The sequence below is a fragment of the Phalacrocorax carbo genome, chromosome 20 (genome assembly GCF_963921805.1).
Source record: "Phalacrocorax carbo chromosome 20, bPhaCar2.1, whole genome shotgun sequence".
In the NCBI taxonomy this organism is placed as follows: Eukaryota; Metazoa; Chordata; class Aves; order Suliformes; family Phalacrocoracidae; genus Phalacrocorax; species Phalacrocorax carbo.
The window spans coordinates 5,496,249-5,520,738 of record NC_087532.1 but is presented as its reverse complement, the minus strand read 5'-3'; the positions used below and the strand labels follow the sequence as shown (position 1 = coordinate 5,520,738).

Here is a 24,490-nt window from a genome sequence, read left to right as displayed (position 1 = left end):
AACATAGCCAGAAGGATGCCACTAAGAAACACCAGTTAGCAATCTGTGAAGAGCCAACACTTTTCCTGTTTGGCTGGAAATACACAACGCAGTGATTTTATTAATAGCAATCACACCTCCCAAAGCTATTTGATTTAGCCCAGCTTTTTTCATTCAGGTATTTCTATTGACCATGATACAACACAAACTCCCGTTCAGTCTAATTCAACACAAGAACTTCCATTGCCAGGTCTTCGAGGAAGAAGGTACTGATACTATGTGAAATACATTCCTTCCACGTTATCAAGATTGCATCAGATATCAGCAATACCTTCAAAAGACCAAGAGAAAACTATTGCTGCAAAACCAAGTCTCAGCTGTGTTAGCCAGGAGCCATGTATTATGCCCCATAAGTCTATGATCCAGGTACATGCCCGGTTTCCTGACATACCCATGTCAGATATTTTTCAGTGAATTCTTGGGTCACCAATGTTAAACATAGACCCAAGTCAAAAGTAAAAGCCTGCGTAAGTGGTTTATATGGAATAGCAATGTTCCATTGCTCCTGGGAAGCCGTTCCTGCATTTCATATCTGGACAGAAGTGTTTACTCTGGTCTGGCTATGAAATTTTCTGCAATATTTCAGTTTACAACATCTTTATCACTTGAACACCCAGTCACTGCTTACCTGGACTTCCTGTGTCTGCCATTTTGCATAGGCTTAGTTCATAGATCCCAGTTACTCGATTGCTGTTCACAAGAAACCAGAGGAAAAAAACACCTATTATCTTCAGAAATAAAGTGCATTAACTTTAGTTAAATAGTCCCCAAATTAGGAGTTTAAGTACAGTTGTTAGTTAGAACTACATCGGAATTCTAATCTTGGCCTAAAATAGCCAGGACAGACTGCAAGGTCTCTAAAAATGGCGTTTCCCCATGTTCCCCTCCACCCTGCATTAGATTCAGAGAGCAGCTGCTGCAGTAAATTCCAGGTCACCATCAGGGTCATCTATGTGCAAGCCTGAAAAATGGATCTCTTCCCAACTGTTCAGTCAGAAGGCTGGAAAAGGGGTCAGTAAAGAGAGAAGCCATCAGAGTTACACTGAAATAAATGCAAGCAAGAAAGAATGTTCAAAACCAGACTGGAGAACTGTAACTAGATAGACTTTCAAAGAAGAAATAAAGAACACTAAGCTACATTCTCCCCTTGCCCTCTAGGAGAAAAAGCATATACTGGCATAAAACATCAATACCAAAATTTGTCACTGAACTTACGAATCTGGAGATTTGGAGTAACCACTGCCAAAGAGATTGCGTAGCGATCGTGGTGGAGAGATCTTGGCATCTCGTGAGTAAAAGACCATACAAACATCCTTTGTTATAACAGCAGGCTGGATGCAGTGGTCAAGCTAGGAGAAAAAACAGTAATGAATGAGTGGCTGCAGACAACCATGCCAAGTTATACTGCTTCCCTCTTCTTGTGGGACAGCTTTTTGAAATTTGTTCTCATTTGGGTCTTTGGTGAAGGGGTTTTGCATGTGTTTCTGTGCAAGATAATTGTCAAATTTCTTGATGCATCTTGTCGGTTTTTGTAGTACAATTGTTTCACCAACAGTATCTTCACACAAAGCCAAGAGCTAGGCCAATGTTCTAGTACTAGTAGTACTCAGTGATTTTAATGTTCACTGATTTCAACAGATTTTCAGATACAAAGATAGATAAAATAAGGCACAGAAAAGTAAGAGATCACCAGTTTCACTTCACATTTGTTGCGAAGCAGTAATACCTTGACAAAAAGATGCTAACTGTGAATAGATTTTTTCCAGCCTGTTCTCAGAAAATGACTTTCACTGGCTTCAGGATTCAAAATCACTTAGTCAAGTAAGTATTCATCTCAGGTACACACTGTCCACTGTCTCAAACAGTTATACTTGCGTCACAAGCAAAAAGGAAGACACAGATCTCTAACCTCCAGGTAAGCAGAAAGGGTCATATATATCTTCTCTCCATATGGTGTCACTCGATTGAGGAGAAGGGAGTTATGCAAGGAGCTATCCCAAACTGCTTCAAACCTATAGAAAGTCCTGGGAAAAAAGCACAGTAAAAGCTCAATAGTACGAGTTCCTCTGCATTCCTCTCATCTGTCAGTGCAGAGCATCTCTTCCTTGACATCATCCACTATGACTGCTATTGATCCCGATGGCTTAGATAACAAATACTTGAAGCAAAGAACTTCTTTCCCAACATTACTTATATCTACCTCAAATAGGGTGGCATAAGAAACCACTGCCTGTTACAAAAAAAAAAGACTAATCGGAAAGAGAAAAGAGGGAATATGGAAGAGAACAAAAGCTGTCATAACACCACAGGGAAGTCAGCAATAAAGAACACTGTTTCTAAAAAGACAGAATTCCTCTCCATTGCTTCAGGTGCAATTCAGCCCAGCCAGACATTCAAAGTGCATGGGAGGATTCTTTTTCATAAGCAACACTCATTCTACACCAGATTTTAGAACTAACATATAGCGACAGAAGAGATCCCTCTAATGCTTAGTCATATAAACTCAGCGGCTTCTGATAGCAAGTCAGAATGACTGATAGGTAGGGATAAGTCCTATATTCAAGTGATAAAGATTTCTTTCTAGTCCCTACTAGCTTCAAGTAAAACTTGCAGATCTAACACAAACTTTTGTAAGAAGTTTCTTCAACTTTGTACATGAAAAGAAAGGAGCTGAAGGCTCCCACAGTTCTACCCCAGCAATCAGGAAGGTTCATCTAAAAACCTAAAGAAGTGAGAGACAGCATCATACACAGGACAGCTAAATCATCAGGTCTAGAGTCACCATTACACTCTCTCCTCTCTAACAGGGGCTTAGGGAAATAAGCTTTCTCCTCTCCCACAGGTAGAGACTGATTTCACATAGGTTTCTTTGGAAAGAAGTCCTATACCCTTATTCAGAAATACAGCACACTTTGCAGTTTTCAACACTGGTAAGGAGAAAAAAAAAGGTATTAATTCTTCATCACCTCCACATAATTTTCCTCCCAAATGCCCTTGCCGTTGAGCTTTTCCATCCCATTTCAATTCCAAATGATGTGGTACTAAAAGCAAGAAAGTGCTTCATGTGTATTATTTTTTAAAACAAGTTTTATTTCTAAAGGCCTTCTGTACTAATGCCCGAGGCCAACTCAGACAAATAGAAAATGAAACCAAAAACAAATGACAAAAAGCAGGCTGGGGGGGAAAGGAAGGTATAACAAACACCAAACCAAACCAAAGAGAAACATGAAACAGAGCAGACATCAGAAGCAAAGAGTTCGGATCTCAAGTAGAGTTGCCAAGATTCCCCTTCTTCTGACACCAATCACACAATTCTGAGCTAATACATTGGGACACCATGAATTGAGCAGTCAAGTAATATAATTTGAGAATGTAGCTAAATACTGTTTGCATTTGAGGTAGCATACTGAAGAAGTGCCTTCTAAATGGCTTGCTTCTATTAAAAATGCTACAGAGAAACATATTCTAAAGGCTAAGTAATTGGTAACTGTAAAAGCACTGTAATGTAATAGTCCTTACTTGAGTTAGATCAGGCAAACAACACATTGTCCTCTAACCCTTTACAAATCTGTGTTGAGTCCCTATGTTTTAATCTTCCACCATGTCTTAGTTACGAGAACAATTTTTTAAAGTTTTAGCAAGCTCCAGATATACTATCTGGGTGGAAGAAAAAGTAGTAAAACCTGGATCTCCACAGATAGGAAAGCTAGTGTGCCTAGCCCTGAATCAGCCCTGCACCATTTGCCAAACATGACTTCTCATCATGAAGAGAGAACACAGGTGTAAATGTCCATCAGTGCAGACCTAATGCCCCTCTTGAGCAAAATGATGGTTTTTTGGATGAACACCGAGTTGAAGACAAACATAGCTTTAAGTCAGCTACTCTACTGGATTTTGTCTAGCCAGGAAGTTACATATACATAGTCTTGCTTGTCCAAACCAGAACTTGATAGAATAGTTATAGAGGGAGACAAAAAACAGAAGTGAGCAAAATTCTTTCAGCACAGCCAACAGCGCAAGGAAGGAAATGGAGCACTAAACAAGCAAAGCACGAAAGACAGGAGAAACAGGTTAAAGGCACTGATTTAAGTCAGAACTGATTTCTAACTGGATTTTAGCATTAGCGAAAGGTGTTGAATTGAGGGCATTGAAGACTTAAAGTCTTCTCATTTTCAAAGAGGCAGAACACAAAAAAGCAGAGAGCACATTGTCCCAGACTATGCAGCCAGCATGCTTGGCTGTGATCCAGTTTGGAAGGTGAAAGAGGAATCCAGTCTGAGCAGCTACTACGTCTCACTTTTCTGCCAAGTGGTAAACTAAGCAGCAGCAATCACATGGTTAAATTTCAGATGCAAATCCAACCTAAGAACAGAGGTTGGATGCCAGTCACATGGCAGCCACTGCTTTTTGTTCAGTGCAATTCTGAGCTGGAATTTCAAGTAACCTAATCATTCAGTCCTTGACTTGGTACGTCAAGCACGGCAAGCCTTACAGAGTCAGAGACAGTAAGAAATTCCAAATTTAGTTCTTTGATAGAGAACAAAGGAAGAAAATAGCAAGGACTACAAATAGGGCCTATGGCACATTTTGAGAACTGGAAAGATCGAACAAAGGAAGCTACCTGTTACATGTGAAGGAAAGTTTACCTTCACAAGTCTCCCACTGAATTGTACCTGAATAAACACCTGACACAACAGAGGGGGAGGTATACTACTTCTGGAAGAGCTAAGCGGCATGCTAACAGAATTCAGTAAAAGCTAAAAGAGAAGTGGCAGCAATACAAATGGGACATAAAGCATTCTATTTTCAAGAATCTTTATGTACAAAGGAAACAAACAGAAAATACCTAGGCATATCCTTATCAAGAAAGAGCCTGTAAAAACATAGAAAGAGCTTCAGTTAGTGCAGCCAAAAGCAGAACAGAGAAGCAACAGCTGAGAGGAACAGAACAAATGGACTTAAAAAAAAAACAACAAGTCAAAACAAGAAAAAAAACAAACCTACCAACCAGAAAACAAGTCTACAGACAACGAGCAAACATCAGACATGTCCCTTACCAGGGCTTCAATCCCGTTCCATCACCCTGCCATGCACTCATCCCGCAACTTAAGCCTCACCATTTTGTAAGGGATAATCAACAGCTTCACTTCACCCACACTCATCCTTCATCCAAGCAGCCCATCTAACGGGAAACTACACAGCTATAGAGGAATTTCTTGAAATTGCTAGAGAACAGAAAGTACAGGGCTTTCCAACTGCAAATCCAATAGTATGAGACTGGACACTAGCAACGGTCCCCTTACATTCCAGTTACATTGACCCATTAATTCAAATACAGTAACATACCCACTTCTCAGTGGGAGGCAAAGAATAACTGCTAAAAACACTTGTGACTGCATGCATTTACAGACACTAGGTGGCAGGAAGACATTCAGTTGATAGGAGCAGCGTCCCGAATCCACCTTTAATATCGCAGCGGTATTTCAAAGTCCAAGCCTCTAACAGAGAAGGAAGAAGCCATTTCAGCGCCTAGAAGGATACCCGCCTCCAGCATTCAGCAGCTGCAGCAGAGATGGGCTCCAAAACAACCCCCTCCCCTCTGGAAACACTTGTTCAGAGTTAAATTTCAGAGATATTCCTGCTTTGCACCAGCTAAACAGAGCCACAGAGTGGTCAAGTGACTTGGCTGATGTCAGAGGAGGGAGAGGCTGTGCCGGCAATGCAGCATTCTGCTTCACTGCCCTTTGTTGCAGACACTGAAGCAAAACAATGCGGAGTCTGACTGATCTTTACAGCAACGCACCCTAATGAGGAGACACATGAAGCCAGAAACCTCTCAGACAGGGGCCCCTGCTGTTGTCCAAATGACTGCAGTTACACGGAACAGACACCCCCTTATTAGAACCGGAGTCAATTTTTGGTACATCTGTATAAATCCACAAATTATTAAATTTAATTTACAAAGCATGGCTCTTGCTTAAATTGTCACATGCTTGTTCCAGGAATAATATAGGTATGTGCACATCCAGAAATATATCCCTGAGATTACCCTTGTACTTCAGTGCTGTACTCTAGCAACAAACCTTGATGTCAGCTTAAAAGTTCTGGGTTAAATTCTGAGACTCCTCTTAAGCTGGTCTTTTCCATCCTCCCTTTATGGTGCTTACAGATGGAAAGTAATTCAAATGCAGTATCAACGAATCCTCCATGTAGACCAATGGACTTCAGCATTAGCAAGAATTTACAGTAATGCTCACTATCTGTATGCCCTGTGCCCATGGAATTCTACGTTTAATAATTATCAACATTCCCAACTTGCCAAACATCGTGCCAATATCTCAGAGGTCAAAGGAATTTTAGATTCCTGCTTGAGTGCTTACTTTATTCACTCACCTATTGGAACTGTGAGAGGACTTCAGGTATTTTGCAGAGATAATATTCAAAGACAGAATAGCATCCACAGCAGCTTCATCTACCTCTGCTTTATTTCTTACACGTCCTGAAAAGGGTAGGAGAAGGAATCAGTTAAAACTAAACCTGAAACACAGAAGGAATTTGTTTCTCCAAATATCATTTCAGACTATGTGATCAATAAGCAGCTCTAAGTGGAAGCTGCAAAACTGAAGTTTTTCCTCTGGATCTTTTTCAAAATCCTCCTCTCACAGACAGTACTCAAAGATGACAGAATCTGATATAAGGAGAAATTACCATTAGTGCTTTTTCTTCCTTACATAGCAACATGCAAAACAATACACTCACCAACCACCAGCTCTCGCACATCTTTCCAGTGCAACTCACTGCCCTTCTCATGGATAATGGTGACTGTGATTCTACGCTGGATTCCCTGGTAGAGATCAAAACCAAAACAATGGTGAAGTATTCACATGCACACACATACACACAAACATCATCTATTTTGCAAGTGCATTGGAAAAATGAAGCAAGTAAGAGTATTTAAATTAGTCTGTAACTGTGACTGAACACCTGTGTTTCAGGGTCCTAAAATTAACTAAGAGCAATATTATATTCTGTTATGTAACAGAAATTACACTTCTCCCTCCTCACTCCACAAAGGCAGAGATTTTTAACCTAAAATAGTCCTGAAATTGTTACTACGTTCTCAAAGAAGGTATGTATGGTCCCTGGGACGTATCAGAGTTGACCACAACAAGAAGCAAATCCTTGGGTAATGTGTGCTTAAATACTTATATTAAAGTGTACCTACCAAAAGAAAAAGTTTATCTACCAAAATAAGTTACTAAAAAATAGCAACTACTCATGCAGATATTCTCTTCCTTTGTCACATATATCTGTTACAAATAAAAATATAATAAAACTCTGTAATAGCTGGGAAGAAAGTAGAATTGTAGAATAAACACCATATCTGAAAAAGAAAAATTCCCCAGGTATTGGTTTCAACTGGTTCCACTCTTCCAAATGGAGATGACAACTATCACGGGACAAGGTGATTTGTGTGTAACTGTTTCAAAAGAAGTTGAAAGATGTTTGCCTATATCGCGGATTTGGCAGTGGAATTACAATGGGTAGAATTACCCTGGTTTGAACAGGAAGTAACTGATGAAGTCACTGGTAAATCCAGAGCTGAGTAACATTTTTTTTTTTTAAGAAACAGAATATGACCATTATTCCTAAACTATAAGAACTGTTCCTATCATTTTAAGAGAAGAGGAAATGCAAGTCACAGGTAAAGTCCATGAAAAAGGAACTGAGAATTTGAGAGTAGAAAAAACGTAAGATAAACCTATAAACAATATTTAACTAGGATTATCTTTAGAATATAGCTAAAGACAAATTATTATTAAGGATTATTACATTAGCATTTGTGCTTAACTACTGGTGTTTAAAATGCACTGAGACATGGTCATTGTGTAGATCTGTCTTAGAGCCATATGCAGTGGAAAAGGTCCAATAAAAGTTGAATCCACATGATCCTTCTGTGTCCTTGGTAGAGATGTTAGAGCACTGAAGGCACAAATCTGGTCCCAAAGGTTCCTGCTTTTTAAAAGGCTTTCATCTTTCATGAGTGGGATGCACACTAATAAGCAAAGGAAACAGCAGTATACTAGTGGCCAAACATATTCTCCTCATAGCCCATAGCTAACAGACTAAGTACAGACTGAAAGATGACTGACCCTACAGCTATCATTAGACAGCTGCGTGGGAGAGGACATGAAAGATGCAAAATCCAGTCATTAGCATTCTAATCGCCCCCCAGAGATGAAACTTGCTGTTCTACAGCCTCCATTAGTACCTGGTGAAGCAGGAACGTCCCCTGACAGGGCAGGCCTCCAGTGTGGTCCACAATAGCAGGAATATACCTGTATAAGACAGTCAAATCAACAGGCGAGAAAGATATACTAGCACAGCACCTTTACTCTGTATTCTGCTGCCAACAGTCACCTCTCCATATGTCTGAGGAAATAAGAGTGTTTCTACTGACTCTCAGACTGGACTCTATTGGACCACAGTATCAGTGAAATACGGAAGTATCATATACTGTACTTCCAGTACACCTGGAAAACTCTGTGGAACTCACTTCTCAGTATAATCCCTGAAAAACTGTCAGGGGAAAACAGAGGTGAACATAAAATAGGGCCCGCTAGATATCTTCTAGAACTCTGGTCTCTAGTGACCCAAAGAATCTGAATTCATGGCCTACACAGGGTAAGTTTTGCCAGAACCTGTTCAGCTGGTGTGCACGGGCTTTCAAAGCGGAAATATTACTTCAAGTGTGAAAGAATGTAGTTCTGTCTCTTCAGTCCTTTACAATGGGGACAACAAACACCAGCAGAATTTACACCCAATCAGTACAAACCAGCCAGACAACAGGCTGACAATAAGCCAGGCCACTGCCCAATAATGATTGCTAAGCATCAACCTTGTCTGAACAGAACAAAGGGTAGGAGATCAAACTCCCATAAACCACTGTTCTTAAAACATAAAAGATTAATACAGGACTTACTCCCCTGTTGGCTCCAATTCGCTTATCTCAAACCACACAAGGAGGTCGTATTTGCTCACGCTCTGTCCCAAGCTGGGTTTGCTCATAGTATTTAGCTTTGTAGCTGGCACTTAAAGGAAGAAAAAAAAAAAAAGAAGAAAAAAAGAAAAGAATGGTTTACAAAGACTGGACAAGTAAAGCTTACCCTAGGGCTCACAGAAACATGTCATTTCAGTGATTCTATATACTTCATGTAGATATGCAGACCACACCTTTCTTCCATGAAAATTACGTTGCTTACAGCAACCATTATTTCTCAGAACCCTGTCTTAAAATCTAAGTTACTAGATTAAAAAAAAAATTAATAACAAAAGTGTATCCAAAAAGGTTGTAAAAATATGCAGTCTCTCCAGATCCACAGAAAAAGTTTCCTCAAATGTGCATCAGTTACTTTATGGGTTAACAGTTTGTGATTTAGAATTGCTTAGGTCTGTTCATCCGCAACATTACTCACCCATAAAGTACATTTCCTCTTCCCCACACAAGAAAAACAAAAAATCAAGTACTTAAAACTTCGGTCTTCACTTCTTCATGTTACAAACCACTAGTCTCCTGTACCAGTTTAGATAATAGTATGTGAATGTAAAAAGGTCAAACAAGACTTATTCCAGAGCCATAACCCTGCCAAAGTATGTCTCTGGGTTCCTCATGCCTTGGTATTAGTGATTACTACCGGCCAGATCCTCTCTAATTCCTTTCATACAAACTTAGGGATAAACCATGTTAAAAAACAGACTGGGATAACTGAAATTCTAGAAATAAGCCGATATTCCTTCACGCATACTTACATCCAACTTTTAGCTATCATTACATGACTTCTCTTATCCGTTCCCTCATTTCATTTTTGTAAATGGGAACATTTTAAAAGCTTTGTTCCTGTGTATTCTGACAAGTATTTTTGTAACTCTGAAATTGATTTTCTGTTTTTCTCCTTTTGTATACTAAACTCATTGCTTTTATTAAGCCAAATAACTACTCTCCCTTCCAGCCTCTCAAGACCCATTCTTCCGTTGCTCAAGTGTTCCTTAGGTACTCTTATCATCACACTTCTGTGTATCCTTCAGCTTCTACCATGACTTGGTTTCTTGTGCACTAGCACGGCCTAAGAGCCCTCAGTTCAGAAAAGGTCTTTAGAGGTGTGCCTGTGTAGCCTCTTTTGAAAAACAAAATGTGAATTCTGTTTCTTTTCTGGATGAAATAGCAGCCACCTCAGAGGGACAGATTTTGTAAGAAGCAGTTAATTCCAGCACTACAGCTCCATCACGCTGGGTAGCAAGCTTCAGTGTCACTGTTCACTCTTCCTGTTCATTACTCAGGGTAGTTATTCTCTTAGACCCATCATATCATGTAGCTGCACATAAACTCATTACAGCTGGACTCAATGCTGTCGACAGCAAGAGGAACATCAAACACACGAGTCACTCAAGCTAACTGCTAACCACAGAAACTCAAAAGCATCAGTAGAGAAAACAAGACAGACACATTTCACAAAACATGAAAGCTGGTTCTAGAAGTTCTCACAGACTTGCACTGGCAAAATTAATAACCAGCATGTATGATTTTATTTTTTTTTAAATAATAAAACAGAACACGAATATAGGTGAAGAACAGCACTATTAGTGGCAAAAGAAGATGATGAGTGAAAAGCAAACCTATATAGAACACAGCAGAACGTTTCCTCTACAGCTAGCTGTTTTTTCATATGCAGCATCTCTCATCCCAATCTCACAAAACTACATACAGAACACAAAAAAAAAAAAAAAAATCAGAGTTCCAGAACAGATCCAGTGACACAGAAGAATCTGTGGCACCTAGCACACTGGAGTTTATAGATTCTCTGTATGGTTCTCTCTAGAATAGCCTGAAACTTAAGCACAGCACCATCCTTCCATGACTGCAACCCTGGCAGTTTCTAGTCCCAAGAACAGTACATGGTAAAGATAAGAAAAAAGGAATTTTGAAGCACGTTTTGGAACTACTTCTACGTCTACCATAGATCAAGTTTGGCTACTAACCATCTCGTTTAGGAGCCCGCTCACTCTGACAACTGGGAACAGGCAGAAAGAGAAAAGGTGGCAGCTGGTCAGCTCCATCCTGGAAAGCAGCCACAGCAGAGGATGCAAGCACGTTGGCATGCTCAGATAGCGTGTTCAGCACATGCACGTTTACATAGCCAGACATAAGATACCTAATCAACTCAATTTTTCTTTCATGGTCTGCAAAGGGAATGGAACACACACAAAAAAAGGATGGTAGAAATATGCAGGTGAGAAAAAGCTGGAGAAGGAGGAAATAAAAGGTGAAATGGAAAAGAAAAGCCACAAAAGAGTTCAGCATGCATTATCATAATTAAGCAAAGAAAATCAAGGGTCATTTCAACAAGACTGACTCACTAACCAAGAATGTTAGAGAGCAAAAAGTTGAAGCGGTTAATGAATAAGCAAATTTCCAGTCAAGTGCTCAGTAAGTACATAAAGAGCCATCGACAGATCTCATGGAATATGGTCAACACCTCAGGAATTAAATTCTACCCTTTAACAAACCAAGCAGCACTTCCTGCAAGAGGAGGTTGAAAAGAACACATAAAAAGGAAGGCAGCCAGCAAAGAGAGATCCAATGCCCTTTGCAACATTCACTCCATTACATTTCTTGGTGTCCTGAATAGCTCAGGAATACAGTACAACCTTCATTTTCAGTAGCAGACATCTGATGTACAGAATTAAAGAACTGTTCTCACCTGGCTTTGAGAGTGGCATAGGGGGAGGAAAGAATCTTCGTGAAGGCTGTGGAGGGCTACAGGGAAATGAAAAGAGTTATCAATACAGAGGGAGCTAAACATAAAAAAATATACACAAATTCGCACACATGTATGTATCGTACACCCCCAGTACAGTCCTTCCAACCATTTTTGTGTCTAAAAATATGCTCAAAATCCCATGAAGACAGGTAAATATCACCTGTCAGAAAAACAAGTGGACCGAGCACACTTCTCAGACTAACCTATGTCCTTTTTCTATTCTAACTTAATTTTTTTTTTACTGACAGCTAGAATTAATTACAATTTCCAACTGTTCTACCCCCATTCTACACCAAAAATTTAAGTGGATAACAGGCATTTCCCAAAATAACTTAAGGAAAGGGAACAAGCCTCAGCCAGCATTTCCTCTTAAAACCAGCACATGCTTCCTCTTTGCAGCTGCTCCTACAGCAGGAGGCCTAACCAGGCCAAGCACTCTGGACAATAGCCTCCTCCCTTAAGCTATGAAGATGACAGGACTAGGGGCCCTTTCCCCAATTCCAAAAATTCAAGTGCTCAGCATCTTTGGCACTAGCATGTGAAAAGGTTGAGAGCCTTTTCTTTTCTCCCTAATCTCATCTCTCTTCTTTTGTCATCCTACCTTCATGCATCAGGCCACTTGCCCTGAGGGAACACTTCGTCTTGGAACACTGCAAAAGTTTACCCAGAACTCACAGAGATCTGAAGTTCTGAGTACAATCTTCTACCACCACAGTGTTTGTAGCGTGGATGCAGCTGTATTGGCAAAACAGCTTTCCATGTTTGAGATGGTAGAAGAATTCCATCACTCAGTAACGAAGCATACTATGCTCAGTAAATGGGCCTCTGCCAGCACTCTTAGATCGGTCAGGAATTCTGCTCGTCAGGGTGCGGCTACATAATTTCAGGAGTGTGAAAAAGTATTGCCCAAACTTCAGAGCTAAGCTGAGCATGATCAAAAGCAGCCTTTATGCCAGAAGAGTGAACAATACCTGTTGAGATCCTGCCCCTGCAGATGGAGAGGATGCTGCTGATAATGTCCAAAGACTTCAAACACAATAGGCTTTGTTTTGATGTACTCCACAAATGATTCTGTCACTTCCACAGCAATCTATTAGGCAAAGTAAGGAAAGAAAATGAGACATACAAAAGGAAATCTTGTAAGTGTGAATTTTAGGGTCTGTTTTTCACATAGTTTAGCACCACTCACAGTAAAAGCAATTGCATTCCTTTTTGATTTAGGCATTAATTCTACTCTCTGATAAAGGAGAAAATGAAAGCCTCAATATCAGGCATTTTAAGTAGAAGAGGGGCTACACGTAAGCAAAGATTTACACAGTTCATAGATATATTCAGCTCATCTGAGATCATGAGCAGTGCTATGCACATATATTTTATTTCCTGAGCTCTAGACTGCTTTCACTGAACATCCTGGAAAGGAAACAGAGAATTCAAAGGCAGGAAGTAGAGGTGAAACAGAAGAGTTAAAGCTGCCAGAGTCATTCTACATTTTGTTCTCCACTAGGAATTGCATCATTCACCTGATCACTCCTCCTACTGCCTGTTCTTAATAATTCCCTGTGCCCCCCTTCCCTATACACCTCTCATGAGTTTAACAAGAAGGATACACACAGATCCTAGTGTTAAAACAGGCACTTACTATTCATGTAAATTTTTACTTACGTTCTGAACATGGTAAAACCCAAGGGGAGTCCCTCGACCATTGTTTTTGAGAGGTTCTGTTGAGAAAGCTTCATCATGCCGATGTAAAAAGCTTTAAAAAAACAAAAAAGGAAACAAAAAAACCACCCAGAACAGTTTAGTGAAGACTGCCGTGCTGTGAACCCAACACTGAAAGGAAACCCATAGATTTATTCTGCTAGAACTTTACAGGGAGTTGAGTAATGGCCTAAAGCTAGCAATACCCTAGTCTTCAGGACTACAATTCCTGTACTTGTTCTGTGTCTTTATTACTCCCATTTTTTCTCCTCTTAAGAAACTAAGCCAAAGAACACTTTCACTTGAGAGCCACTGATTTACTCAAGGGTCATACAGCTTTCATTCTAATTGCGCATATGTACAATCTAATACTGAAGTTTTCACAATAAAAACCATTATATCAAGCAAAAACTTGAGATATCTATAACTAGTAACTGGAGAGATCACTGATTCTTAATTCATTTCTGCAAAACCTTACTCCTTAACACGAAGCTAACACAAAGCAGGTTCTGCTTGTAACAGGAATTCCAGTACTGCCAGGGTATTTTTCTCTGCTACACCAACCCCACGGCCACCAATTTGAAAAGCTTGCAATCAGACCCTCCATTGCCCACTATTATTTGCACTCTCTATCAAATCATTCATCACGTAATGTAAATAAGGACAAATTCGTACTTGAACTGGCAGAAAATATCTGCATATTCAGGAAGGATGCCGCTAGCCTGGAGCACTGTCACACGGAAGGTAAACACGCTACCCAGTTTCAGGTGATCACCGATTTCTTCAGTGAATCCTTCCATAGTCATCTTTCCATCCAAGGTGGCTGACTTCAAGTCTTGGGGAGAAACAAACATCCCACATGAAATATGAAATAACTCTTTCTTTTTTTCTCTTTTTTTTTTTTTTTTTTTACTTCCTTTTTCCTCCTTTCTCTTCTTAAAATATTCCTTCAGGCAACAGTATAGTCCCATCACACTTTTTTGTTTTTTTCTTTTGAGCCCAAATTATTTGCTGCTAATCAAAAGCTCCAAATACCTGGGAACAGCTCTTCTGCACAGTTCCTCAGGTGAACAACTCCAACATCTATCGTGTGTAACCCGTCAGTTACAACTCTCCCTACCTATCACATTCTTGAAGGACACTCAGAACCTCTTTCTATCTCTGACTGAAAGTGTCCCAGATTTCCCTTAGGTTCTCCAAAATGACTACATATTTCTTGCTTACCTAGCTCATTCATTCTGTTGATCTCCTCTGGAGGAGTGGTAACCTCTGAATTCTGTCCTTGCCCTTCCACAATTCTTAACTCTTCCAATGACAGTCCAGACCGAGTCATTGCGACTGAGGAAAAATCACTCTGAAAAATTAAATGGAGTTGTATGTAACAGGTTCCTGCAGTTTCTGGTTTTCCCATCCCCTTCTCCCCCCCGCATTACTTATTTTTCATTTAGAAGCACTAACTATTGCACTCAAAGAAACTTAACTCAATTTTAAGGCTTCTTACCTTATCAAAATATTCATTGTCGAATGAAATTTTAGCTGTGCCAGACTGTCGAATACCAGATCCATAATCTGGGGCTTCTTCATCAGCTGAAAAACAGGAAAAAAAAGAACAAACATTATGGGGAGGAGAGAGAAAAACCCTCAGAGTCATCTAAATGAAAATTCTGATTACAATGGAAACCATTCTGTAAAGTGGAAGAGGCCTGGTTCAGGTCATCCAGTAACAGATTCGAGTAAGTGCTGGAAAAATTCATAGCAGAAATCTATCCATTATAAACTCAAGTGTGGGAAAACAACAAGACAAGCTATGAAGTTTCACCATGAATATACTTTAGAGAATTTTGAGCGTATAACAACTTCAGCACTCAATTTTGATTATTTATTTACTTCTATTTATTATATCTGAGGTGAATTAACATGCCATAGTACAACGACCCACATGGGAATGTATACTTATGTTGATTTAAAATGCCATCCAAAATTCTGTAGCCATAAACTAAGCAGTCACGCTAGTAAAGCTTCACAAGTACATGCTGTAAGTCTGAAAGGCGGTTCTGCCTGTACAATCTGTCCATTTAACCTCCTCCTCTTTGTGGACAGTAACAACATCGAGGCCTGGTTAAATGCCAGATATTTTTTCCACAGTAAATGCATGCTTGCAGGAGAAATCCCAGGATTCAGAATGTGTTCTGAAACTCTGCTTAGGGATCCAATAATGCCTTTTTTTCAAGAAATATCTCCAGTTCAATTTCTATTACCCATGGTGTATTCTATTTATTTGGATAGATAAATAGAATATTTATTTGGAAATACTTGGTCAACGTTAAGGAGACCAAACCAAGCTAGCAATGAGACTTTTGTACACATTAAAATAGATTTCACTTGCTGTTTTAGTCCCTGCCAGAGCAATTCTTACACATCTTCAGAGTCTGAGATTTCATTATACGTTCCCATGGAGAGTGAAACTTCCAAGGTTACCCTACCTAAACAATAAAGAAATGTTGGCAGCTCGCCACTGCTAGAGAGGACAAATTATGGGAAGTATCTGTGCTCTGAGCAGCATGGATAAGACATGGCAAACTACCAACAGTAAAACTCAACTAGCTCACGCCATACTGGAAAAGTATAAAATATTAGCAGCTGACTAGGAGACTGCAGTTAAGCTCTGGCACATGTACAATGGCACTGCAAAACTGGATGAAGCTGTTACCATCCCCCACATATCTATCCTTTACTTCTGAAAAGCTGATAATTCTTGGTGATTAAACAGTATGTTAAAGCAGCTTCTAAGTCTCAACACATTTTAGTGAGGCAATGAAATGGAAAACTGCTGATGTCTGTTTATACTATGCTGAAAACTGTCAGCTCAGGAACTTCTTCACATGCTATTCAGTCAGAAAATGGAGGAGCACATTTCTGAGTATTATTAAAAAGGACAGTTTGAGAAGAGCAAACATGCGGTACATTTAACTTTTCTGCAAGTCATCACAACTATCAAACTTGCATATACTCTTGTGCACTATTTCTACTGGGTGCCAGAAATAAAACCTTTGCTTTGTTATTGGTTTTTAGACTTGCTGACACTAGTTAGCCCTTTCACTGTCTTAAAAAGCAGTGTTGCATTAGTTGCCAGGTAGAAACTTAAGCTGTCAAGACCATCACTTCAGAAGTTTCTGATCAGTAGCACTATTCTCAGATTTAGTCACGCTTGGTCCATACGATTCACATCACACCAACGAAAAAAATCCAAAAGCAAAATAATAATAAAGAATAAGTGTTTTTGTAACACTAAAATTATTCAGGTTTGTTTGCTTTTTAAAGCTGCAGCTATTCATAGTGTACCAAAGAGTTGCAATGTAAAGCTCTCACAGTATCTCACCTGCTATAGCTTGCACTGCTACTCGCAGAAATCCTCGTACTTCTCCTTTCTCACTAACAACAGCTACTCTGTGAATAAGAGGCACCGGGTACAGCAGATTGCTCAGGTATACAAATGCTCTGGTAACAGGAAGGAAAGAAAACACAAACAACATTATGCAATCATCTGCAAAACCAGACTGCAGTATTTGGTTGGCTAATGGGACATTCAAATCTTCAGACAGTCTACTTTACTCCATCTATTAGACCTGCACTGCAGTCCTGTAGCCATATTGTCCACACAGAGCTCTTCAGCAGTGTCAAAGCTAAGTCAAGCCACAAAATGCTTCAAACCAGAGTATATTGGAGACACAGGGCTTATATTAGTGAGTTACAAAACGTATGAAGGAGACGATTTAAGATGATGGCTTTATAAAAGGTAATTTTGATTGCACTAGCATTGTAAATGGAGCTGTTAGCAAGATGGTAGAAGTCTACTAAGGAACTACTGATGATAAAGAATTGTTTGAGTTTTCCACCGCAGGAGTGTAGTTTGAAGTGATAAATTAAAAGGGAATTGATCTACTGTGTTCACGCAGCCTCAAATATTTTACTGAACATATTAAAACACTCTTCAAAACAGATTGACTGAATGTTTCCTCTCTTCTACACACATTTGGTAACACTGTATACAGAGTAATGAGAAATCCCCAGTAAATCCTAAGCTGTCTCTTAGGTTTCTTGGAAGATTCACTGAGTGTACGGAGAGTGGAAGACCGATAGTCTTCACAGCTGAATATCTTTAGGAGTAGTATATTTGTTTCTTTAAAAAAAAAAACCCAAACCAAACAACAAACCACCACAACAGTACTCTAGAGCAATCATTTAGAAATTACAGTGTACAACAGGAAAAGCAGCATTGAGGCCCAGTACTGGATGATCCTGCCATACGCTAACTTTTAAAGGTATATACAAGCAGGGTCCATTTTGGAACAATAAAGTTAACATGTTTTATTGTACAGACTTTCAATTAAAGGTTAGACTAAAGTTATTAAGTTATTTGACATGTCTGCAATGAATTGCAAAAGTTCTTAGAGCACCACACTTCAGTGTGATTAGCTTGAGCAAAACTTTAAATGTTGGGAAGCCTCACAAGTCAGGTAAAGAATGGCTCTCAACAAGGGGAAAAAAATGGAAGGCTTTATTTATTGAGCTGTTTCAGACTTCAGAGGAGTACTGAGATGCACAGAAGTTTAACCAAGATTTACCAGTCATTAAAGCGACTAACCAAATATGTATGTAATTATTATTAATTTAAGCATATTAAATTATACTAAACACCAGTCATTTGTTTAACTGGATTTCTGTCTTGCAGTCCTTTGTATTAGTCTTTATTATTAAGTAGAATTAATTCCTCAATTTTATAACTGTTATTGTTTAATATTCATAGGGGAAGTCCTGCATGACAAAAGAGGACTGAGAGAGAAGTCAAGATGTTCACTGCCTCTGCCTGGAGACATCAGCTCTAAAATCTGTTCTGTGAACACAGCAAGACTGATCCAAACTCAGTTCCTTGTGGCACACAGCTAAGGACCAAAGTTAGAAAAGCTAAGTGTTTCTCCTTGGGTTCACATGCCCGTTCCCCAAATGAATGAATTATCTTGAAATGACAAGGTAGTCAAACAGGTGTCAGTTGTGAACCAAAGAGACAAAAATAATGCTACTAGAAACAAGGTGGTGACAAGATGCAACAGAGAATGATTAATAAGGCTATAAAAGTAGCAAAAAAAAAAAAAGATACAACAAAAAAACAACTGCAATGTAACACTTGGCTAAGATTAGGATCTAATTCTTTTTCAGTCTGCTCCAAAGTGAGGTAAGCACTGACAAAGCAAGGGAAGGGAGAAGAGACTAAATTTAAAGTAACAAAATATGAAGTTTAATTTTCTTTTTTTTTTTCCTTTTAAGAAAACATTTTCATTTTCAGCTTTGAAATTTCAGGGGGTGCTCATTTAAGAAAGCAGCATCCCACTATAAAAGAGAACTGTCCCCCACGCTAACAAACTGGAATCATTTACTTGGACTGGACCAGGGATGGAGCTCAGGAAGGTACATACTCATATGCTCAACATGAAAAAAACCACACGCAGTTTGAAAACCACATTTCAAGCTAGGAAGAACGGACATTTTTCCCCAACAGAAAGGAATCTAAATAGCCTTGCATTCATATGTATACAGTAAGAGACAGTTTCACTAATAGAGGCAGTCAGTACAGAAGCCTTCCTACTTCAAAGCCAAACTAATGGAAAGGGAACGCATTAACTGCATGAAAAATAAAAATATATTTTTGTTTGCATGGCTAAAGTTCTGAAGCTGCTGTCCAACACAAGACAGTCAAAGCATGCAGCTTTATTAGCAACTACAATTTTGTCACCTCAGTAAAATGACAATCCCAAAGAAAAAATATTTCTCATCTTCCTTAACTTCCTTCCATCCAGTCTCCTAGCTCACTGGAATCACTTTAACTTAGAGAAAGAAAAGCACATAATGCAAAAAGCTTTAAGCTTCCTGTTGGTGATGAAAATGCTGGATCTCTTCTGTAGAATGGAGAGCAATAGCACATTTGCTGTACAGAGAAAATCGCTGGTTTATGCAGCAATACTGCCTTCCAGTGCCATTCCGTCTGCTTCATCACAAGACAGTACCAAATTAGGAGTGGATGAAATCTTATGGTTATCCTCCTCCTCCTCCCACATCCGGGAGGTCTCCCACTCCCCAAACATCCCATATGCAAGTGTCCCCCTGCACCTTAGCCCAGCAGACTGAAAGAGGGGGAGCTATATTAGCAGAAAGATTGGTGAGGTAAAATGGCATACTCACAACAAAACTAGAAATGAAATTTAACAAACACAATTTTTTTTTAAAATCAAAACAAAAACAACAGAACTCAGAATGATGACAGATTTTTTTTTTACATAAACACATCAATTGAAGATTTAAACGAAATATCCCATAGTCCTCTCCCACCTCCCTTAAAAACAGCAAATGCTTGATATATCACGCCATTAAATAGAATCAGCCTTAAAGACAGCCCAGCATGCCAGAAGAGATGGCTAAAGGGACCAGCTCTTTTTTCCCTTTTAACAATTATAGCACAAATAAAAGACATTCACAGCACAGAGAGAGGAGAAAAAAAACCACTGTGATGCCCATGGAGTTGGATAACTACGTGATCAGTTTCTCCTCCTCTCCTTTGTGATCTGGACTCATTATTGCCGATGACCCCCCAAAAATATTTAAAATTATTCTATTTTTGTCCTACATGTTCCACAACACGTAAAACAGTACCGTTAAAATCATTAAAGAACTTTGGTTTTGTTATAAATTGAACGCTACGCTACCTTGTGCTCGAGACAATATCTACGTAGCTGGACATACCCCCTGATACTTGTAAGACACAATGTTCAAAAGTAGAATTCTCAGGCTAGAAGACACTGAGGGATCAAAATAGTTTCAACTCAGCGGCCCAAACAGCCTAACGGCTTTCAGCTGACAGAATCAGCACAACAGAAGAACAGGAATAGAAACAGAATAGAAACCAACAACTGGGAAAAAGTCATTCAGCTGTCTGCTCAGAGGTAACACAAACTAAGTTTCACTCCTCCTCAACACAATTTACAACCCAGATAGAGTTCCTTAATGTGTGCAGCTTACATGGGTCAGGCTAGCACCCTTAACTGCTGCGGCTTCACATCTCTGTCTATAGAGACAGAGCTCAGTATTCTTTCTAATGCATGGAAATGGGAAGCAAGTTGTGTAATTGCCAGGAAGCACGACTGTTTTCATTATACACTGTATTTGCTCAGCTTGTGTTGTGCTTCCTGAAGAGTTTCTGAAATGAAGATGAATAGCTCCACTTTTTCCCAAGCACTGAAGGTCCTGCTCTGAAAGAACATGCACAACAGGAGAGAGCATGCTGAGTATGCCAGCACTGCTACAAGAAAGCAGTCCTAGCCATTGCAAGCAGCGCACATATGCTTTAACTAGCTGACAACCACTTCCAAGCCAGTTAAGACAGCTTTCCCAAACTGACTCTTGCGGATCAGATTAACCTGAAAGAATTAAATTTTATAATACACGTTATCAGACACTGCACATAAAGGCACAACTTCACGGAGATTAGACTAATGCAATTTCTTGCATCTTTAGTAATCATCATTTTTGTTTCAAATACTAGATCAAGGAAGTTCCAAGTTTTAATTGCAGTTTGTAAATAGGTCCGCTGAACACAAAGAATGAGGTTAGACGATACAGCTAAACTGATCTAGAAGTTTGATAAAAGACTGACAAATTCAGCCCCTCATTTTCACAAATAATGCCATCAAGTTTCCTGCATTTGAGGAAGCTGCAAAAAGATCCTGCCTTCCTGACCACGAAGTCTTCCCTGCTTACAGTCACAGAGAAGCATAAAGCCAAGCTCTGGCCCCTTGCCCTTTGCTCCTCCCTCTGCCAGCCATGGAGGCTTAGACCCTCTTCTGCACTGCGCCGCTGGTAACCACCTCCCTTACTGTTTGGTAAAACAGACCAGCTTACAGAGTGATCAAATAAGCAAAAAAAGCATAATTGGGGAGTGGGAGCAGACAAGAGGGGAGCAAAGTCACTAAACAAAATCTTTCTATTTCTTGTCACAAGTAACATGTTTGAACAAGACTATCTGTGAAGAAACGGCGCAAAGTCCTATATTTTTTTAACACAATTTGCTCACCACAGGCTGAGGTCTGATAATGCCTTAATCCTATCTAGGTTGGCAAAACAGAAAATACTCTAAAATATATGAAGCAAACTTGTTTCAGAAATTCAAGCATAGTGCATGGGGAAAGCACTGCTAAGCGCCACCAGCCAGTGAATTTTAATTATGGTGACCTTTCACTACATAATACTTGCTACCAAGAGACATTCATAATCTGAGAAGCCAAATAATCTCAAAGAGTACTCTTTTCCTTATCCAGAAAGGAGCATTCTTCTTTCTCCTCATGCCATCTTTTCTCTTCAGACACAGAGGATGTTAGGTGATTTTATAAAAAATTGATTTATTGAACTGGACTTAAAGACTTTCCACCATACTCTGAGATTCTCTTCTACAGGGAAAAAAACACATACTACAACACTATCTTAGTGATCTTCCAATGGCTAAATAGACCATTCTATGAATAACACTTAAATACTGTACACAAGCAAAACCACATTCATTCTATGTTGTGACAGTTATCTAGAAATAGATTTACTCACATTGTCGCATCTAAGGGTTATTTTCTCAATTACTGTTTAGGTCTTCATGGCCTCTGACGTGGGAATTTAAAACTTAATGTTAAACTACACTCATTCTCTGGCAATCCCAATTTATGTATATAGATATTTTGGCTGGCTTGACAGATATTCTATGCAGCACAAGGCAAAGCCACTGCAGTCTACAGCAAGAGCTGGTCCCTTTTGGCCATTCTCACAGTAACCTCACCAACCTTCCCACTAAAATGAACCAAGGGGATCGGTCGTAAAACGGGTCGCGCCCATCATTGAAGAGGTCTGATCCCTCCTCAGTTCCAACGTCGGAGCCCGTATCATCCACAAAGGCCTCATCATCAAAGTCCTCCATCTCATCCTGCTGCTCATCAGCCAGTTCAGTGATGTCGGAGTCAGCCGTGGAGAAAGTGGGGGAGGGCGTGCGATCAGCAAGACGCTCATTCACGCAGCCATGGAATATGGGGGAGCTAGATATCAGTTAATGGAATACCAATTAACAGAGTGAGGGGAAAGAAGAACGCTTCATTTAACAGCCGTCTGTTGCCATCAGCACAGAGACCACCTGAACAACAAGCAAAGGCTTCAAACCATCTGGAATGCAATGAAACGTAAGGGAAGGGATTGCTAACAAAGTCAGAAAAAAGAGTACCCTTGAATTGAGCAGAAAGCAAATGAAAAATGAATATAAACATGGCCGAACATACAGATATTGAGAGCACATCCATTTAACAGAGCTACAATTCTTATTTCCACCATGTAGCATTTTTGTAAATAAAATATTGTGAAGATGCAGTCGACGTCAGGAATGTTGAAGAATCCCATCAGATATTAGGTATTTCCAAAGGGTATGACCAGACTATATGAACCACGTATACAAGTAACGCCCTGGGCCACTTTTCCCATCAGTTTCCAGTGTTCTTCATATTCTCACAGCTATGCTCCAGTGACTTTAGATAGAACTTAGCTAGCTACCCTTATTTAAAGATAAAATTATAACTTACTAAGGGTTCAGTCCAATTCTACAAGGTTACACCAGAACTGGCATCATTCCAAAGAGCATTTTCTGCTCTTCACCATATTTTAAGTCTATCAGAAATCCCTGAAAGACGACACACACAACTAACACTAGTGGCCGTACAGTTTATAACCACATTCAAAGTCAAAGTTCACCCAGAACTGACCAGAGTTACCAGCGTACCAGCAGTCGAGATTATTGTCACATACCTTCCAACCAGCTTGAACCAATGAAATCGATCATAAAAGGGGTCACTGCCTGTCATAGTGCTTTCACTGTCATCCTGTGTGTTAGATGCCATTTCCCCAGCTCTGTCATACATCTCACGCATGAGGTCCAACCTCTGCCTGCGCAGAAGAAAGTAGGATTAAAAAGTAAGTAGAGTGAATTAAAAAAAGCAGAGAACACGAAGTGGGGTACACTGACTTCACCTATACCACATATTACACATAGGAGAGTGAGAATAAAGAACATGAGTCCGTACCGCTGAGTTCAGTACTGTACAAATTCTCTGATGTGTTAAGGATTCTGGGAAAAATTTTGTAGGCTAAGCCCACAAACCACGAGGCAAGGTCACTGCAGAAGCTTACATAAATCTTGGATTTCATTCAAACTTCTAAATATTCTTTTCTCACATCTACTGCTGGCATATTTTTGCTTCCTTTTTTGCATCAGACAGTGTCACTGAGTAATTTAGGCAGTTTTTTATATTCCACTCCAAAAATGTTGGCATTCTGATTCAAAAGTGAACTGATTCTATTACAGACATATTTATTTATTTTATTGACGAAAACAAGTGTTTCACACTGCAAGATCCTTCCTCTGGAAGTTATTAGTGGAAAAAAGGCCTTCGGTCAGTATTTAGGATAGGGAAAAGACAAATGCCTTTTGCCTATCTGCAAGAATATGATGAAAATAATTTACAGTCAGAATTTGTGCAGCTTCCATAGAAATAGAATCTTCTTTATTTAAGCTTTTTAATATGACTTAAGCCTTACAATACTAAGTTTTATAAAAGCAGGTGGCAAGGAAACCTTCGCAGTGAAAGAAACATGAAAAAAATTAATGCAGAGATGAGCTGTGATGAGCCTTACGAGACATGAAAAATAAAATTTAACCTGAAGTTACAAAAATTAAATGTGGAGGCAAAGTAAGATGCTGGAGAACAAATGCACTTGTTTAAAGAATCTAGAAAGCTGGTATTTAAAACATACCACACTGTCTGGGAAGCTGGCATTTGGGAAGACAGAGAAAAACAAGT

The 24,490-nt window shown here is 39.5% G+C and overlaps 1 protein-coding gene across 8 annotated transcripts in view; it reads right to left on the bottom strand.

Annotated features, from left to right (window-relative positions):
• Positions 1–24,490, bottom strand: part of KIF1B (kinesin family member 1B) — a 97,303-nt gene that overhangs the window by 9,943 nt on the left and 62,870 nt on the right. For 5 of the 8 annotated variants that reach the window (XM_064470270.1, XM_064470272.1, XM_064470273.1 and 2 more), the window contains 16 exons: positions 23,439–23,576; positions 22,433–22,681; positions 16,936–17,054; positions 15,058–15,143; positions 14,781–14,910; positions 14,232–14,391; positions 13,521–13,611; positions 12,830–12,948; positions 11,799–11,854; positions 9,023–9,131; positions 8,312–8,378; positions 6,799–6,883; positions 6,433–6,538; positions 1,949–2,063; positions 1,255–1,388; positions 668–729 (listed from right to left, as the gene is read on the bottom strand). In XM_064470270.1, the coding sequence (XP_064326340.1) occupies positions 668–729; positions 1,255–1,388; positions 1,949–2,063; positions 6,433–6,538; positions 6,799–6,883; positions 8,312–8,378; positions 9,023–9,131; positions 11,799–11,854; positions 12,830–12,948; positions 13,521–13,611; positions 14,232–14,391; positions 14,781–14,910; positions 15,058–15,143; positions 16,936–17,054; positions 22,433–22,681; positions 23,439–23,576 (1,826 nt within the window). The remainder of the gene's footprint in view (positions 1–667; positions 730–1,254; positions 1,389–1,948; positions 2,064–6,432; positions 6,539–6,798; positions 6,884–8,311; positions 8,379–9,022; positions 9,132–11,798; positions 11,855–12,829; positions 12,949–13,520; positions 13,612–14,231; positions 14,392–14,780; positions 14,911–15,057; positions 15,144–16,935; positions 17,055–22,432; positions 22,682–23,438; positions 23,577–24,490) is intronic. The other 3 variants (XM_064470275.1, XM_064470276.1, XM_064470277.1) reach the window with 1 other exon arrangement.